We start from the raw sequence: 18,626 nt of genomic DNA on the forward strand, positions 1-18,626 counted from the left end.
AGAATGACCTCTGTGATGAGGCCAGGTAACGTCCTGAACCCTGCTTCTTAGGGATCGTGCATCAGAGAGGCTTATTAGTCACTCCCAGCTCTGTGTCCAGGTCTTTTCTTGCCTGGCCAGACTGTGCTTGCTAATATATCCTGTGCATTCTACTTGCCAAGAGAGGCAGGTGGACCTGGGCAGAGTGCTGGAATGAGCACACTCTCCAAGTTCTGGCAGAGGGTTGGACAGTCCTAGACCAGGAGGAGGCACCAGAAGCACCCACCATCCCTCCAGCTCTGTCTCCACTGGGGGCCATGTTTGCAATTTGGGTTTATCCTTTCGAGGAGCAGGGAGAAATGGTTTTCAGATATTTATAGGCAAGCAGACTGGGAGAGTAGAAACCTAGATCTTAATTTCAGTTTTTCCATGGAGAGGCTGTGTTTCTAGGACAGCAACTAAAATTCTTGGGGTTCCTGTTCCCTCACTGTTAAATGAAACAATTAATAATTTATTCACTTTTCTTTCTAATTCTCTTATAGGATATTTACTGGGTGTCCCCTGGATGGCAGTCATGACCTGCATTTTTAGAGATATAAAGAGGGAATGAGACATGGTCTCTGCCCCCCCCCCCGCCCCGAGTCTGTATTCTAAAAGGGAATGGGCAGACAAATAAACCAGCAGCTCCTGAATAGCTGATAGCCTTCTTATAGTCACACACAGGACATGCTAGGAACCCACAGGAAAGGGGACTTCTTTATATTTGGTGTATTTGAAGTCAATTGAAACCTCAATTTTTCTAGCCCATTTGTTTTGTCATTCACATGTCTAAAGGGAAAATAACAATTCTCTGAACATCTTAAAAGAACTAGTAGATCTTAGGTAATAGTTATTTTTCCTTCCCCTGACTTTCCTTTGTTATTCCACTTTTTTTTTTCCATGTTGGAGAGTCTGTTACTTAATCAGCCCATTTCAGACCACTTACCCCGTGTTCTGGATTTGCCAATTACTATTTTGTAAATTATCCCCCAAAGCACCTTGAGCAGTAAAATTCCATTCTCTGCTTCTTCTAGCAGCATAGTTCTTATGGCCGTTTCTATCAACCTTTAACATCCATGACCCTCTGGCAAGCTGGTTCTATTGCAGATTCCTGGGATCCACCCCAGAGGTTTTGATTTAGATTGTCTCCTGTAGGGCCTGGGAGTCGACATATTGTTAAACATGCTCATGACATGATTCTGATCCAGATGGCCCCTTCAAGAACACTTTGAGGATCCCTAACCTCAGATGGTGCTGGGATTATAGCCAGCAGTTATATCCTCATAGGCATGAAGAAAGAGCCTTGGTGTTGGGGTCTGGAATTACCCTGTTGTAAACAATATGTGATGATCACGGCAGCTGGGCTGTCATAGGGTTGGAAACAAGAACATACAAGTAGGGCAAACATGTCTTTCCCTTCTTTCTTCCCCTTTTTTTAAAAGTAAAAAAAAATTTTAATGTTTATTTATGTTTTGAGAGAGACAGGGACAGAGCATGAGCAGGGAAGGGGAAGAGAGGGGGAGACACAGAATCTGAAGCACGCTTCAGGCTCTGAGCTGTCAGCACAGAGCCCGACGCCGGGCTCGAACCCACGAACCATGAGATCATGACCTGAGCCGAAGTCGGACACTTAACCGACTGAGCCACCCAGGCACCTTTTTTCTTCCCCTTTTGACTTTCAAGACAAAATCACAATAAATTGTAACTCATCAGAGTGTTTTCCAAGTCAAGATAACGTTCACTGTGTTACTTGGGGTGAGGAGAGATTCATAAGGAGTAGTAGAAATTGTTTGAAACCTGAAAGGATGTTCAGAGAATAGAAACAAGATATGGCTATGAAACAACAATTAAATGTTCTATGTAGTTCCCAGAGCAAGACAGGGATGTGTGGGCATTCATACTAATGTCGATAAAGAAATTTGTATTTCTTGTTTATTTACCCTCTCACATTCACTCCACAGAAATGGAAGAGTTTCCATGTGTGAAGACAGTGGTTCTCAAAGCTTAGCATTAATTATAATCACCTGGAGAACTTACACACACACACACACACACACACACACACACACACACACACACACACACACGGAAGGTCCTGGGCATTGGCCCTTTATGAAATTGTCCTCATGATTCTAAAGTACATGCAGTACTAAAAACCACTGCACTAGATCTGAGCCTTCCCAAATGGAACATGCATATGAACCATCTGGAGAGCTTGTTAAAACACACATTCCATATTTCTGACAAGCTCACAGGTGATGCTGCTGGTTTGCAGACCCCAATCCGATCAGCACTGCACTATGCTAAGCTGTGGGGGATTTACAGATAAATAGGACACAGCCAACCCTGACTAGCCAGCCCACAGTTTTAGGGGAGAGGCAGATATACACGCAGATTGTTATTTTGATATAATGTGCTGAAAGCCCCCGATTGTCCAATTTAAGTCTCCCAAATAAAGTGCTGTGGGAACCAAAAGGAAGGTGTTCTGGATAATAGTAATTCATGATAGCCATACTTTCGGTTCCATGGAGGAAAAAATTAATTATAAAGGAAAGAGAATATGAAGAATTAAACAGTTGTAGTAACAATAAGAAGGAGAGAGTATAGAGAAGAACAAAGAAGGCTTACTGTGTCAAATCATGTACTCACAACAGCCAACCTCTTGGCTGGGGAAGCCCCGCGGTGAATAGCCCAGTTGGAGTGCCACTTGAGGGTCCTGGGCAGAGTGTCCCCCCAGCACTCAGATGAGACTTCCGACTAACTTCCAACCAGGGCGATGCATATATGACTCATGTGTGATTTATGGCTAGTCGCCAAGTTTGCCTAAGTGCAGTCCTGAGGGAGCTGTTTTTTCTGTTTCTCTTATTGTATCTGACAATCTTAGGAGCCTGGGCATCCGCATATACCTCTTCCCTTCCTGGTCTATTCCATGGCGCCAGCCTGGTCTGGCTCAAGTAGGTGAGGCAAATTAATCCCATCAGGAACAGAAGGGCCAGTTCTGATTCCAAGGCCAGATATGGAGCACAAGCCAACTAAGCTTTCCATGATTGTGTGTGTGTAGGCTCTGGGCAGAAATGCCTGACAAGTCACACAAACAACTTCTATACAGAAGAGAAGGGTACCCCTAGTGCTGAGGAGCAACTGAAGGCTGCACAGAAGAGGCCATAGTTAAGCTTCATCTTGAGAGATGAGTTGGATTCTCCCAGGAGGATGGTAGAAAGGGGGTCAGGAAAGTCATGCTAGAGTGGTGCTGTCCAGTGTGGTAGCTGCATCATCACATGGGGTTGCTGAGCACTTGAAACATGCTGTCCAGATTGAGGTATGCCATGTGTGCAAAACATACACCAGGTTTCAAAGATGTACTGTGAATTAAATGATGGAAAATAGCTCACTAATAATTTTTATGTTGACTACATGATGAAATGATAATACTTCGGATATTTGGGGTTCAATAAAATATGTTACAATCCGTTTCACTTTTCTATAGACTTTTTAGTGTAGCTACTGAAAATCCGTAAAGGTTATTTGTGGCTTACATTGTATGTCCATTGGACGGCACTCTTCTAGACTGGAGGAACAGCAGGTACATCAGCACAGGGCGTCACTTTTTCTGTACTGTATGTGACACTAACCACCCTCTTTCTCAACCTGGCTCCCACACGTGGGAGCAAACCCAGTGTAAGCCGGTCCCTGTTCTTGTTTTGATGTAGGAATCTCCACTCCGGTCCAGTCCTGGCCCTTCTTTTTGGGAGTCAGACTTCCAGATTAAGCTGAAGCCATTGAATTATCTCTTGCCCTGGCAGGGTTTAAACAGGGCAAAGCCAACCAGTTTGGTTAAAATCATTGTGAACCCATTTCTTCCATACAATTCAGGATTCAAATGACTTTTTCTCCCATTGTCTTCTAGAAATCATTTTTCTCAGAATGTCCCCTGTGATCCTCCCTACACCCGACCCAACACATATTCAGATACACACATATACACACCCATATCCTCCATCCAAAAGACATTTGGGTATCAATAGAAAGTTCATCACCTTGATGCCCTAAGAGTTCAGAGTTGAGTTGGAGGATTAATTCTGCCATTTAGAAGCTGTTTGACCTTAGATCCCTTCTCTTCCAGTGCTTTATATATTATAAAAAATATATAACTGTATATATATAGTTATATAACTATACATATTATAATAATAATATATAACTAACAAATATAAGAAGTACTTTTATAACATTTTTTCATCAATGGACTAAAAAAGGTGTTATTACAGAGTAGAATTTATAGTGGGGAGGATTTCAGTTTGGTGAACAGAAAAGTAATAATTAAGGGTATCCGAAAATGGCTAAGGCTATTTTGTGAAGTACTGAGTTTCTCTTCATTAGAAATTCTCAAGCATAAGCCATTTGGATGTATCATAGGGATACCATAGTAAGTGAACCTGGATACAGGCAGAAGCTCTTTAGCATCTAGACACATTTGAAATTTCTAGAATCAAAATCTGTAGCATATATGCCACCATTTCTTGTCCTGGTGCCATCATCACCTGCCATCAATCTATCACCGCACCTTCTCACTAAGCCAGGATGAAGCCTAGTACTTTTTAAAAACAATGTTTAAATTTATTTATTTTGAGAGAGAGAGAGAGAGAGAGAGAGAGAGAGAGAGAGAGAGAGAGAGAGAGAGAGAGAAAGTGCATTTGCAAGCGTGAGCCTGGGAGTGGGAGGGGGGAGGGGCAGAAAGAGAGGAGAGAGAATCCCAAGCAAGTTCAGTACTGACAGCACAGAGCCTGACATGGGGCTCAAATTCGTGTACCGCAAAGATGCTTAACCAACTGAGCCACCCAGGTGCTCCAAGCCTAGTACTTCTTAACAGACCTCAGGGAATCCTAACTAATCAAATGGTATTGGCACCCAATGCAAAACTATTAACCCTATAGCCTAAACTTCAGGTTCTAGATACATAGAATATTGGCTCTTAAAGAACCTTGGATTATTGACTAGTTCAGTAATTTTTAACTATGTAACTCTGAGCTCTAGCAGTGTTCTAAGAACTCAGAGGCAAGATGGGGATGGGGTGTGGAGTTAAGCCAATGGGACTGCTGAATTCTTACATTCAACTGGAAATGGTGCACTAAAGTTCACTTTCTATATTGAGAAGATAGGATCTTGTTTGCTAAAAGCGTTCCGAAGTTTGTTTTTTTTTTTTTTTAAGTTGAAATAGAAAAGGTACTTTGAAATTGCATCACTTGCAAAAAAGTACTAAAATATATAATAACTTTCTCAAGGCCACGTAGATAGCTGTGGATGAGGACTGAACCAGAACATGGATTCTTGTCTAATTCTCAGACTGATTGTCCTTCCATGATTAAAAAAAATAATAGTTGGGATCATTGGTCCTGCTGTTAATATGGCTGTGTTCTAATCCTGGTTCTGTCATTTCCCAGAAGCTGTGGAACTCAGGCACATCACTTAATTGTTGTGCCTCAGGTTCCTCATCTATGAAATGGGGATGCTAGTAATTGCAACTCCTTACTGGATTGTTGCAGGAACTAAATAAGTTAATACATACAGCTTCTGCAACACCAGAAGACATAGAGTGAGCATTCAAAAATACTACTTCTTGGGGCATCTCGGTGGCTCAGTCGGTTAAGTCCCTGACTTCGGATCAGGTCATGACGTCGCGGTCTGTGAATTCAAGCCCCGCATTGAGCTCTTTGTCGACAGCTCAGAGCCTAGAGCCCACTTTGGATTCTGTGTCTTCATCTCTCTCTCTGCCCCTCCCCTGCTTACACTCTCTCTCTCTCAAAAATAAATAAATGTTTAAAAAAACATTTTAAACAGTGTTACTTCTTGTTATTGTCATCGTTATCATCATCATCGTCATCATCATCGTCATCATCTAGTCATCACTGTCACTGTCATCATTGTCATTATCATCATTATTGTCATTGTCATCATTTTTATCGTCATCATTGTCATCATCATCATTATCACCATCATCATTATCACCACTGTCATCATCATCATTGTCATCATCACTGTCATCATCACTATTGTTATCATCTAGTCATCATATTCAATCAGGCTCAGTTTATTTGGCAATTGGAGTGGAAAGAGCTCTGGATGCAGTACCAGGAGTCCTAAGATATTCAAGGACACTGTGATTTCTAAATCTCTATAACTGCCATATTCCCCCTATGCCATAAGAAAACAGGAGACACTAGAATTCTTCTTCGGTAGTTACAAGTTTCACAAAAACTCTAAATCCATAAGCACAATAGGCAGGAATGGAATAAGGTAGGTAAGCTGCCTTTTTCAATTCGTTTATTTTGTTTTCAGTACCTACCATGTCTGGAGGGTTGTGTAGGCATTTCCAGCATGTGGGTGCCCTGCACACAGGTTAGCCCCACTCCTCAATCAAGGAAAAGGAGGCTTGTGGAAACTAAATAACTTTTCATAGTTTCTTGGATCTGCTGGTTTTTACTTGTTTGCATCTGAGAGTTAATGCTATTATTCAAAATAAATAGCTCCTGGGTATTTCTCTAAGAGAGGACCTGAGGAGCTGATTTGCTTTTTGTTCACAATTTAATTCACTTTTTCAAACTTTGACAACATGTATATTACCCAAAGGGATGGAAGTTGAATGAATCCAAGGAAAGTTTCTTTCTCTGAGGTGGTAAGAGGCATGATGGCTAGGATAGTTTGAATATTTAGTAATCTCAAAGGCAAACCATTGCCACAAGTCACAATATCACTCAACATAACAAAAGTGTTTAGGTTTTTTAATGTCATTCAATTCAATTTAACTAGCATTTACGGGGACTTTATAAAGTTAGCTTAGGAGACAAACAAAGATAACTAAGACTTCATTCCTACTTCTGAGGAGGTGACCCTTTTGGAAAGGTTTGACAGAGAAAGAAACACTGGATATAAATGGATGAGAAACTTGCCTTGCTGGATGGGGAAGTTAGAGACTGCCTCCCTAAGCCTTACAGAATTCCTGGCAAAAATATATCTCCTTAGGAATAAAAGAATGCTAAGGATGTCAGATAATCTCCTTCATACTCTCTGTCTATATTCTCCAGTTCTCAGATCTTCCTCTGTCCAACGCAAACCCCAAGCATGTTCACTTGTGAATATCCCATTTTCCTCACTGGTCTGTGATTCTTCCGAGAATGTTCTCTGGTTCCTGGAAGTTCTCTGAGTGCCTGACACTTGAAGCTTCACTATACTCCTTGACCCAGTGCAAAAAGGAATGAATCAGTCAGTCTGAGACCACCCCTTCTTGCTATATGAGACCTTTAGCCCAATATCTGCTAGGTGAGAAGGCGTGAAGGCCGGACTCACTAGGGAGATGTTCTTATCTTCCCTAAAGGGTCTTCCAGCAGTAGAACTAGTTAAATTGAGCCAGATATTTCTAACGTTAATGAGTATATCCCTCTATTGACAGTGCAGGGAACAAAGCCTTTGACTTTTAACTTTTGTAAGTGGAACAGTGACTACACCAGCTCTTCAAAATACATTAGGAAGACATTTGACATTTAGAAATACGTTAATCATCAGGGTAATGATTGACTCTCAACCCCTAGGGAAATCACTCTCTAATTTTCTTACAGGGATATCCAAATGAGTTCTTCACTCAATCTGGTCTTTCTGATTTTTCATTTGAGAACATTTCAAAGGAAAGGATAGTAAATAAAAGATTAAGAATATAGATTAATCAAAGCTAATCCATTAACATGTGATTATATAGTGCCTTCCATGAGCTTTGCCTACCTAAAAGGCCATGGTTCAGTTTTCACTCCCTTTTTAGGAATTTCCTTCTCACATAATATACTTCTCCATCTTGTCTACACACAAAGGCTGCCTTCTCCTTCAAGTCCTCCTTGGTTATTGAGGCTCAGATTTTTTTTTTTTTTTTTTTTTTTTTTTTTTTTTTTTTTTTTTTTTTTTTTTTTTTTTTTTGTTATCTGCACACCCAAAGCACTTGAAGAAATTAAACAGGGGTATAAATTTGGAATATGACTTTACTAGTAGGACCTGTGATATGGTCTTTTGACTCTCCACAAACAACATTACTTGTTATTAATGGAGGGTATGAGAGATGCCGAGTGTTAAATTCCCTTCCTTCTCTTTTCATATTAAGAAAGAGGTACCATCTATTAGTCTTTTAAAATGTATCCAATGATATGCTAAGCATTTTTCATACATAATCTTGTTTAATACTGATGACAGTCCCTGGAGGCAGATACTAACTTGCGGGTATTTCACAGATGAAGAGCCGTGCTACTTACTCAAGGGTGATAAGCAAGTAACAGGTCCAGGACTCGAACACAGCCCAATCTGGCTTCAGAGGCCTTGCTTTCAAATACCACACTATGCTCAAGAGCTCTGGACCCCTGCCATCTTATCAGACGTTTGGTGTTATTAAAAGCAAATAAAAAGGCCACAGGTATTAGAAGCCTAGTTTGGGATTCAAGTTAAATGACGAATACCCTTCAGTTTCATCTTTAAATCTCCATGACTGTACCCAGCTTCATTTCAGGATAACGTCCAAAGCCCGAATCTGAGAACTTTTGCAAATGTGAGGCTCTTGGTGTCCCCTGCTCACTTTTGACACCCTGAGTCCCTCATCACCCTCGGTCACTTCCATCTGGTAGCCAGGCCTGCCCGGTAATTGACTCTCCCCTTTTTCTCTATTCTGAGTTTTCACCAGGCAGTGGGTACCTTAGCACTTACTATCATGTCTCTGTATGTTTGAAAAAAAAGAGCGTTGAGACTTCCAATATATGAGTCCAGCTAAAGACTGCAAGTCCCCTGAATTTTAAGTGGATTTGAAAAACTCATTTCAGTGCTGCTTTCCTGTTAAATTGGACCTTTCGTTCCATGCTGGGCAGTAGCAAGCAGGGGGAGAGCCAAGAAGTAGGATGAGTTTGGCACAAGAGCTCACCTGCTGTGGGCCAAGGTTTAGGTAGGTTTTGATTTTGTTTGGGGTGGCCTTGAATACACTTGATTCTTTTTTTTTTTTTTCCCAAAGTGTCCAAATGGGAGAGTGAATAGTAAACAGACAGTAGAAAATGAGCCTGTGGGGGGGCGGGGGATAAGCAGATGTCCTCCTGTGCGTACCTTTGATTAGCAGTGTAAGGAGCTTTCTGAGACACTGGCTGGCAAGAAGGAAGCAGGTTGTCATGTCAACACTTGTGGTTTCTTTATGTGTATTTACTGCAGCTTTTCACTGGCTTTTAGTGCCTTATTCTAGGAGAAAATTACTAAGGCTTTGTGGGTCCAAGAGTATTCCTGGTGGGCAGGCCATGTGCTGCTCGGCACAGCCTGTGCTCTCGGCCTTCCCTCGCTCTCACACCCAGAAGTGGAAAGCCAGGCCATTCTTAGCTTTCTGTGTGTGCAGAGACAAAGAGGAAGTCCAAGGGCAGGCTGTATGTACAGAACGGTGAACAAGCTGGGTTTGCTAATGGGGCAGGGAAGAGGGGGAAGAAGGTCGCTTCTCTGGAGAGGAAGGTAGGGACCAAATTACAGAACAGGTGACATATTTGGATGTAGGCTTGTTTTGTTTGGCTTTATGGTATTTGGCCCACACCCTATTTTAAATGTAGAATAGCTGTCCTTTTTTTTTTTTTTTTTTTTTTTAAATCAGGCAATTTCACATTTAAAAAATAGAGACAGTTAGATTTATTATAAGACACAGAACTCCTTACTCCTGTGTGCCAATGATGAACAGACACTGAGGAGCTTCTCCTCCATGAAGAGTCAAGTGTTGGCCATTTCACTGCAGTCCCCACCGCTCCCGAGTGCTCCCAGCCGCCGAGGCCGTGTGCCAACTGCTGTTTGTCATCTTCATCCAGCTCGTTTTATTCTTACACGTTACTTGTCTGCCTCCCTAGGCACTTGATTTTATTCGGCTTCTTGTAAGAAGCCTTCTGTTCTATAGAACGACGTTTGGGTTTTGTCCCAGGGCACTCAGAACTGTTTTGAAGCCGGGAGAGACTAGGTCAGGTTTAGGTTTTAGAGATGACTCTGGCTCCCTGTCTCGGGTCCATCCAGTTCCCAGTCCATCATGTACATGCAGGCTAGTCGTGAAATGGATGCAACAGGCCACACGGATGAGAAGGACTTGTCCCAGGCAAGTGGCAGGGCTTGTGGAGAGAAGAGGAGAGACTAAGCATGTCACAGGCAGGATGGTCGGGGCTGGGAACCAACTGGATTACATGGCATATGGAGGAAAGAAAAGTTAAGAGGCTTGTGCTCACGGGCGGGTGAAAAGACTGCTGATGGAAAGAATGAGATCTATGTTTGACATGTTTGGATTAAGAATACCAACGCAAATAGGCCTTGTTCAGCTATGGACGTTCGGGAAGTAGGGATGTAGCACATAATGAATTCATTTCTTACCCACATGTGTTTGTTACATTAGCATCATGTTTATACATAAATGTGTGGAATAGCTAGCTGCAAATAATATGAGTAAGCCCCTTTCTAGTCAGCAGGTCCTTTTGAATCAAAAACCTCTGTCTCATTCACTGTTGTATTCCTCGTACCTAAGCAATACCCAGTATATTGTTCACACACCAGAAACACTTGTTGAAGCCATCAGTAAATTAGTTAATTAACGATAAACAGGGAGGGGTGCCTGGGTGGCTCAGTCTGTTAAGCGTCCAACTTTTGATGGCGGCTCAGGTCATGATCTCACGCTTCATGAGACTGAGCCCCATGTCAGGCTCTGTGCTGACCGTGCAGAGCCTGCTTAGGATTCTTGGTCACCCTCTCTCTCTGCTCCTCCCCTGCTCATGCACTCCTTCTCTCAAAGTAAATAAATAAACTTAAAAAAAAAAAAAAGATAAACAGGGATAATTAAACGTATTCATGTTTTAACTCAATTAGCTTTTTTCTTATTTAACCTGTTTGCCTTTATCTCGGCTGCCTGCAGGCTCCCCTTCCCTGTCACCCGTGACACCTGTGCACACATTCAAGGGAGCATTTGCATTAGATACATGTAGTAATGAACATGGTTTTAGGTGATAACAAAGACTTCTCTACTTTTAATACTGAAATCACTCCTACTTCTCATTTTCCCCACTTACTACTTTCAAGTACTATTCAGTTATAACCACTTTATTATTTATTTAGTTTTTTTTAATGTGTATTTATTCTTGGGAGACAGAGACAGTGTGTGAGCAGGGGAGGGGTAGAGAGAGAGAGGGAGATATGGAATCCAAAGCAGGCTCCAGGCTCTGAGCTGTGAGCACAGAGCCCGATGCAGGGCTCCAACTCACAAATCACAAGATCATGTTCTGAGCCAAGGTCGGTTGCTTAACCGACTGAGCCACCCAGGTCCCCCAATTATAACCATTTTGAAAGCAAATGTACGGGGACACCTGGGTGGCTCAGTCAGTTAAGTGTCTGACTCTTGGTTTTGGCTCAGGTCATGATCTCATGGTTTGTGGGTTTGGGCCCTGCATTGGGCTCTGTGCTCACAGCACGGAGCCTACCTGGGATTCTCTCTCTTTCCCGCCCTCGTTGCCCCTCCCCACCATCTCAAAAATAAATAAATAAACATTTAAAAAAAATAAAATAAAAGCACATATATACACAGGTTTCTTTACAGAGACTTACCTGTAGTTTTTTCCCCAGTAACAAATAACTGAATAAATTATCTTTCTTGGATGACCCTATGGTCATAATTGGGATGCATTTTAGAGTCAGAGATTTTCCTATTGAGCAACAGCTTCTGCTGTCATGTTCCTGGTTTGCTAGAGGGGCTCTTGACCTGCTGAGATCTTTCGAAGATTTTACAAGTAATTATAGAGGATTTATAGGTTTTATACAAGTAATAGGTGAATACATTCTTATTGTAAAAATAATAAAAATGTATATAATATGGAAAGGAAAGGTCTCACTTCAACACTATTTCCATTCTTTTCACCCAAAAGTAATCATAGCTAATTTTTATGGGTTCCTTTAAAACTTTTTCTTTGCACTGTGGCACAAACCTATACATTTATAAAGGCAAGGTTTTGGGGGGACATAATTGTATCATACTACCATACTGCCAAATAATTTTTTCAAAGGTTATTTGAAAAGGAACAAGGATTCTAGAGAAATCAGGATGTGGATGTGTCCATATCTACTTAATATTTTTTAATGTTTAGTTTTGAGAGAGAGAGAGTGTGTGCACATGATGGGGGGAGGGTTAGAGAGAGGAGACAGAGGATCTGGAGCAGGCTCTGTGCTGACAGCACAGAGCCCCATTCAGGACTTGAACTCATGAACTATAAGCTCATGACCTAAGCTGAAATCAAGAATTGGTTGCTTAAGTGACTGAGCCACCCAGGCACCCCTCTAGTTAATTTTTTTAGTTATAGCATAGCATTCTGTAATATGTGTACCTTAGTTCATTGACATGTTCAGGGACCTTTAGCCTGTTTCTGATTTTTCACTGCTATGAACAATACCCCAGTGAGCATCTTTGCTCCTGACTCTTTGGGAAAATATATGAGTGTTTCTCCAGAAGACATTCTTTGCGTTAGAATTGCTGGTATAATATATGCACATTTAAAATTCTGATATTTCAAATTGGTTCTTCCAAAAATCTATTATCAGTTTACCCTTTTGTCAGTAGGATATAAGATTAACTTTCTTCCACTCCTTTGCCTCATCTAGATATTGCCATTTTTTAATAATTGTTACAAATTTTGTGTGAACAAGAATGAAATCTCGTTGCTTTGAACTGTATCACTGATATCCCATGGGGTAGAGCCTTGTGTACTGATGAGAGCTTTGTCACCATTTCTCTTTGCGTCTAAGTGTCGCTCTCCCATTTCAGATGCTCACTACCTCACCTGCAGGATCCAGGAATGTGCTGAGACCACTCGGAGTGGGCCTTTTGTCCGCTCCATTGACATCAGTTCCCTGGTTGTTCAGGATGAATATATCTTCATTCAGGTGAGTCCAGAAAATGCATTCAGTGGTAGAGGTGGGGGTGCTTAGGTGAAGTCAGGAAAATGAGGGCAGCATTCCCGAGGTTGTGAACACGTGGAGCTGGGGTGAGTCTCTGCTTTGGTGACCCATTCTCTGGGGGATCCAGGACTTCTGGTGAAAGATGAAGATGTTATGGGTCAGTATCACGGATGGGGTCTTTAGTGGCCCACTGAATCCTCAGCTGGGTTGCTGTTTTATTATACCAAAAGGGTCTTAAAATGACCAGGATTTGGACTAGGGCTTGGAAGTTTCTTAGAGCCACATCTCCAATGGATCTGACTTTCAGTAGTTTATCAAAGCCATGATCCATTGCTGTCCAAAGTGACCAGTCTCAAACTCCACACCCGAAAAACAAATAACCCAGTGAAGAAATGGGCAGAAAACATGAATAGACACTTCTCTAAAGAAGACATCCGGATGGCCAACAGGCACATGAAAAGATGCTCAACGTCGCTCCTTATCAGGGAAATACAAATCAAAACCACACTCAGATATCACCTCACGCCAGTCAGAGTGGCCAAAATCAACAAATCAGGAGACTATAGATGCTGGAGAGGATGTGGAGAAACGGGAACCCTCTTGCACTGTTGGTGGGAATGCAAATTGGTGCAGCCACTCTGGAAAGCAGTGTGGAGATTCCTCAGAAAATTGAAAATAGACCTACCCTATGACCCAGCAATAGCACTGCTAGGAATTTACCCAAGGGATACAGGAGTACTGATGCATAGGGGCACTTGTACCCCAATGTTTATAGCAGCACTCTCAACAATAGCCAAATTATGGAAAGAGCCTAAATGTCCATCAACAGATGAATGGATAAAGAAATTGTGGTTTATATACACAATGGAGTACTACGTGGCAATGACAAAGAATGAAATATGGCCTTTTGTAGCAACGTGGATGGAACTGGAGAGTGTGATACTAAGTGAAATAAGCCATACAGAGAAAGACAGATACCATATGTTTTCACTCTTATGTGGATCCTGAGAAACTTAACAGAAACCCATGGGGAGGGGAAGGAAAAAAAAAAAAAAGAAGAGGTTAGAGTGGGAGAGAGCCAAAGCATAAGAGACTGTTAAAAACTGAGAACAAACTGAGGGTTGATGGGGGGTGGGAGGGAGGGGAGGGTGGGTGATGGGTATTGAGGAGGGCACCTTTTGGGATGAGCACTGGGTGTTGTATGGAAACCAATTTGACAATAAACTTCATATACTGAAAACAAAAAACAAAAAACAAAACAAACAAACAAAAAAAACAAAGTGACCGGTCTCATTTGGGAGTGAGAATCCCCAAGAAATGAAGCATCTCTAGGATTTTCTTTCTAGAAAAATGTAGAGCTCCCTAAATCTTGCCCTCCCTTTACAGTGCTGACCACACCCTGATATGTCCTGAGTCCAGAAATCCTTCACTCCCAAGAGCTCTGACTCACAGAGAAAACTAGGTGTGACTCACATTTTTAGGCAGGAAAGGGAAGCCTTGTTTTAGGTGTTGAGTTTCACTGGAAGGAGATGCAAAGAAGAACAAAAATGAGGAAAAAGAAAAGGTGATGCTTCTGCTCCAGAATGACTTACAGTGTGTGTGTGTGTGTGTGTGTCTGTCTATGAGTGTGTGTAATCATACTTGACCTTTGAGAGCAGCTTTGATTTCTCCCACTCTGCTTTCCCACCCTTCTGCTGCCAGTTGTGTTTGCAGGCTGTTTCCTATAGGAACCTTGATCTTTAGACTCTCCTGAGTTTACTCAGACCTATGCACCTGAATGACTTTCTCTGCCTCACTCCTGTTTCTTTGGTCCAGATTAGCCCCGTTTCCCAGGAGCTGGGTATGCCTCTCTTCCTCTGAACCACTACAGCTGTTCTTGTCTGCTATTCCCTTAGCACATGGGCTATTAGGAATTGTTACTTAAATATTAGTGGATTTGTCTTCGTCTTTCCAAATTGCATTTTATACTATCTGAGGATAGGGACAATAGTTTATACACAAATTTTTCTCCTCATCCTTGGCCCTAACAGAAAGCCTTTGAAAATCCAGGGTGCTCAGTGACTACTTGTCTTACTGATAGATTGTAGATGTAGGAGTCACTTCTTTTTAAAAATCAGTTGTGTAGACTTTTGAGGTCTGAAACACAGGACATGTAGCCATCCACTCAAAAACCAGCTTGAAAAAGGGAGGGAAAGAGAGGTCTGTGTGGCTCCAGAAAAACCCTGTGTCTAAGTTTGCGTAAAAGCCAGAATCTCAGAATATTTTTGTCTAAATCTTGGCAGGTCATTAGCACTATTATTGCCTTATTCATGAATATTTATTGAACACATACAATGCAAATTAAAGTCAACAAAGTATTAGGTGTGACTCTGGCTCTCCCTAACTCTTGCCCTTGGCCTGCTTCTCTTTGCACCCAGTATATACCGTCTTGGGTCTTAAGTACTATCTCCATGTTCTGATGAATCTCAAGCCAGGGAGCTATAACCTCTGCCCTGGAAAGCAGACCTTCTTGTCTAATAGTCATCTTGATATCTCAACTTGGATGTTCGTTCCACAGCTAGAATAAAATCAACATGTCCACCTTGATCCTGAGGCATTGGTGGCATTACCCTCTACCTGGTCACTCAAGGTAGAAACCTGGAAATCTGTCTGTGACAACAAATTCAGTGAATCCAGGTCCCTGCTAATATCACCCTTAGTCTCAGATGGTTTTTTGTTTTTCATTCCATTCCCATGGTCCCAGTTTAAGGCTTTATTATTTCTTTATCTCTATTTAATTTTTCAAGGTAGAAGCACAGAGATGATTTATGAATTTACCAATCTTATTGCCCTTTCCTTAATGCTAATACTGCATATAATGATGAACATGACAGGACCATTTCTGGGAAACATGACTTAGAATTTTAAATGTTCAGATTTTTTAAAATTCATTTTTCCTTTTATTGCATAAAGTTTTCTGTAACTCTGCCGGCAGACATCCAGATTTTTTCCCTAACTATTCTGAAGTATCTTTTTATTATTATTATACTGCAAGCCAGCAAAAGTTTTTTCTTTGATAAGCATCAATTTTTATTTTGTTTGAAAGAGATAGGAGTTCCCGTTAGTCAATAAAATTTTATTGACAGCCTGCTACATTTCAGGCCCCTGTTCTAGGAGCTGGGGTTAAGACAGTGAACATAATAAAATTCCTGCCCAAGTGGTATTTATATTCCAGTGGAAGACATGGGAAAATATGTATATAATATATACATCCATATATACATAGGTATGAAAAGCCTGTGAAACATTAGTGGTTGAGATGCTGTGGTTTTGAGTCCAATGGCCAGCATTTATCCCAGCCTTGGCAGGCCACACTTTAGCTGGGTGGTCTTGAGCTATACTTCATTTGACTTATCTGTAAAAAGAGGACAATTGAGTACTTATTTTATTGGTTGCTGGGCAGATTCTGTTTGTTAATTACATTTGTAAAACACAAAAACAGTGCTCTGTAAATGTTGCTCTCTATCTTTCTATCTTGTGCTATCATCTATTCATCTATCTACCAAATATATTAGATGATGATAATGTTTTAGATGAAAATTAATGAGGAATGTGAATGTTAGACATCTGTAGATACTACTATTTTTTTTTTTTTTTTAAGATGACCTGAAAAAGTCTCATTCGGTGAGTGGTGAACCAGAAGAGGGTGGCAGGAGTCAGCAGTCAGATGGGCACGTGGGGCCAGGTGTGTTAGGCCCTGTACTTTCTTGAGCCCCACATGGCGATGTGTTGGGAACAGGTAGAGATTTGAGGCTGGCTTTAGGAGCAGAGGTGTTGGGAAAACCAGGGCTGAGGATATAAGTTGGAAGCATGTCAGCATGTTGATGTCACTTTTGAGTTGCAAAATTGAAGTCATCAAGGGAATAAATATAGACAGAAAAGAGAAGGAATTCATAGACTAGGGCAGAGGGCATTCTAATATTAGGGAGATGAGAAGGAGGGAGTAAATGAGACCTAGAAACAGAGTTTAGAGATAACCACAGAAAAACCAAGGGTATTAGATTCCAGGACCTTGAAGGCTGTTTTCAGATTTTTAAAAAGAAAACTATGAGAGAGATGGGAAGCAATGGAATAACAATGCCCCAAATAATGCAAAAGGCCAATACTCTTGAGAAAAGCATGGAATTTCATCAACCACCAAACACAGATTAAATGCTATCATTTGCAACTATCAATTGGCTAAATTTAAAATAAGGTAAAAGAATGTGAGTGGGTTACATATGAACCGCTGCTCATGCTGAAGGTATATTTGTGTATTGTTTGGCCATCAGTATTTAATGAGTCCTTTCCTTATCATAGGTGAGTTTGGCCTTATGCATTGATCAGTATGATAGATGTGTCTTATTTCTGACAGTGTATGCTTAGCTTTCAGTTAAAATTGCTTCTTTTTTAAAAAAGTCATTATATGATCTCTTTTCCTGCTTTCCTGCCTCTGGGTTTCTTTGATAATTTTGAATATTTGTTCTAGCTACTTAGCTTTATGAATATAACAGCAAATCTTCTATTTCTGGATAATATCTATTGATTTCCTTTTGTGAGCCGTGATACAATTTCCATACATTTCTCTTTCCTCCCCTCTCTCTTAGATTCCTTCACCACCTGTTTTGGGTTGGTCATATTATCTCTTTGTTTGCTTTTCTATCTTCAAATATAATTCTCTTAGACTTAAATATTTTACGAAGTACTGTTGAACAAAGGTAGAAAAAACTAGCCTGTGTTTATGACCTGTATCCAATTCTAGTTTTGTTAATTAAATCATTCAGAGCATTTACATTCTGCTGTGAATGATCATTCCTGCATTTATTTTGATCTTAGTTATATGGGTAAATCTAGTTCTTTTCTGTAGTTTTTGCATTTTTTTTCTTGGTTGTCTGAAGTTTGTCCTTCAGTTTTTCTTTTTTTTTTAAATTTTTTAAATTAATTTTTGAGAGAGAGAGCGAGAGAGAGAGAGAGAGAGAGAGAGCATGAGAAGGGCAGTGGCAGAGAGAGAGAGAGAGAGAGAGAGAGAGAGAGAGAGAGACAAAATCTGAAGCAGGCTCCAGGCTCTTAGCTGTCAGCACAGAGCCCAATGTGGGGCTGCAACTCAAACCTGAGCCGAAGTCGGACACTTAATTGACTGAGCCACCCAGGTGCCCCTGAAATTTGTCCTTTAGTAATGTCTTCAAGAAAGGTAAATTCTTTTAAAAAAATGTTTATTTATTTTGTGAGAGAGAAAGAGAGAGAGAGAAAGAGGGAGAGAGAGAGAAAGTGTGAGAAGGGGAGGGGCAGAGAGAGAGGGAAAGAGAGAATCCCAAGCAGCTGACAACACAGAGCCCAATGTGGGGCTCCATCTCATGAACAGTGAGACCATAACCTGAGACAAAATCAAGAGTCAGATGCTTAACTGACTTAGCCACCCAGGCATCCCACAAAAAAGGTGAATTCTTGAATGTTGTAAACAGTTTCCCTCTTTAGGTTTAATTTCCTTTTTTAAGCTATAAAATGCATGTATCATTTGCTTTCCATGATAACTTTGCTCCATTAACTTACTGAATGTTACTGTGTCAGGCCAGTCTGATATTTCCCTTTTGGGTATCTTAATTTTTCCCCCTTGATACCTA

The 18,626-nt window shown here is 41.0% G+C and overlaps 1 protein-coding gene across 9 annotated transcripts in view; it reads left to right on the plus strand.

Moving 5' to 3' along the window:
- SORCS3 (sortilin related VPS10 domain containing receptor 3) overlaps positions 1-18,626 on the plus strand; it is a 590,282-nt gene that overhangs the window by 433,137 nt on the left and 138,519 nt on the right. For all 9 annotated transcript variants that reach the window (XM_042908251.1, XM_042908252.1, XM_042908255.1 and 6 more), the window contains one exon: positions 12,854-12,972. In XM_042908251.1, coding sequence (XP_042764185.1) covers positions 12,854-12,972 — 119 coding nt within the window. The remainder of the gene's footprint in view (positions 1-12,853; positions 12,973-18,626) is intronic.

Source organism: Panthera leo, chromosome D2, assembly GCF_018350215.1.
Source record: "Panthera leo isolate Ple1 chromosome D2, P.leo_Ple1_pat1.1, whole genome shotgun sequence".
NCBI lineage: Eukaryota > Metazoa > Chordata > Mammalia > Carnivora > Felidae > Panthera > Panthera leo.